The following is a 327-nucleotide window of genomic DNA, read 5'->3' on the forward strand; positions in this document are numbered from 1 at the left end:
CCCCCCTCACAGAGATCCTATTCTACTTCCAACCCCGACACTTCTCCTCCAGCCTGAGCCATCCTACTTCCTTCTTCCACACTCGCCACCTCGCATTCCTCTGCCTCAGGCACTGCAACGCAGCCTGGAACGTCGAGCACCTTCCCTCCACCCTCCTTCCTCAGCAGCAGCCATGCCATGAGAACATCGTGACCCACCCCGCGGAAATTCTCTTCTCCAGACCCCACACTTCCTCTCCCTCTTCGCTCTCCTATACCTCTCTGTTTTGTGCATCCCCTCAGCATTCTGGAGCAACAACTTGTCCCTGCCCTCAGTTCTGTTGCTTAT

The 327-nt window shown here is 56.3% G+C and overlaps 1 protein-coding gene across 1 annotated transcript in view; it reads right to left on the reverse strand.

Annotated features, from left to right (window-relative positions):
* Nucleotides 1-179, reverse strand: part of SLC25A14 (solute carrier family 25 member 14) — a 9,953-nt gene extending 9,774 nt beyond the window's left edge. Inside the window, exon 1 of the mRNA XM_035903672.1 lies at nt 27-179. Within this exon, the coding sequence (XP_035759565.1) occupies nt 27-179 (153 nt within the window). The remainder of the gene's footprint in view (nt 1-26) is intronic.
* Nucleotides 180-327: the final 148 nt, after the last annotated feature.

Source organism: Egretta garzetta, unplaced genomic scaffold, assembly GCF_000687185.1.
Source record: "Egretta garzetta isolate BGI_Z169 unplaced genomic scaffold, ASM68718v1 scaffold571, whole genome shotgun sequence".
In the NCBI taxonomy this organism is placed as follows: domain Eukaryota; kingdom Metazoa; phylum Chordata; class Aves; order Pelecaniformes; family Ardeidae; genus Egretta; species Egretta garzetta.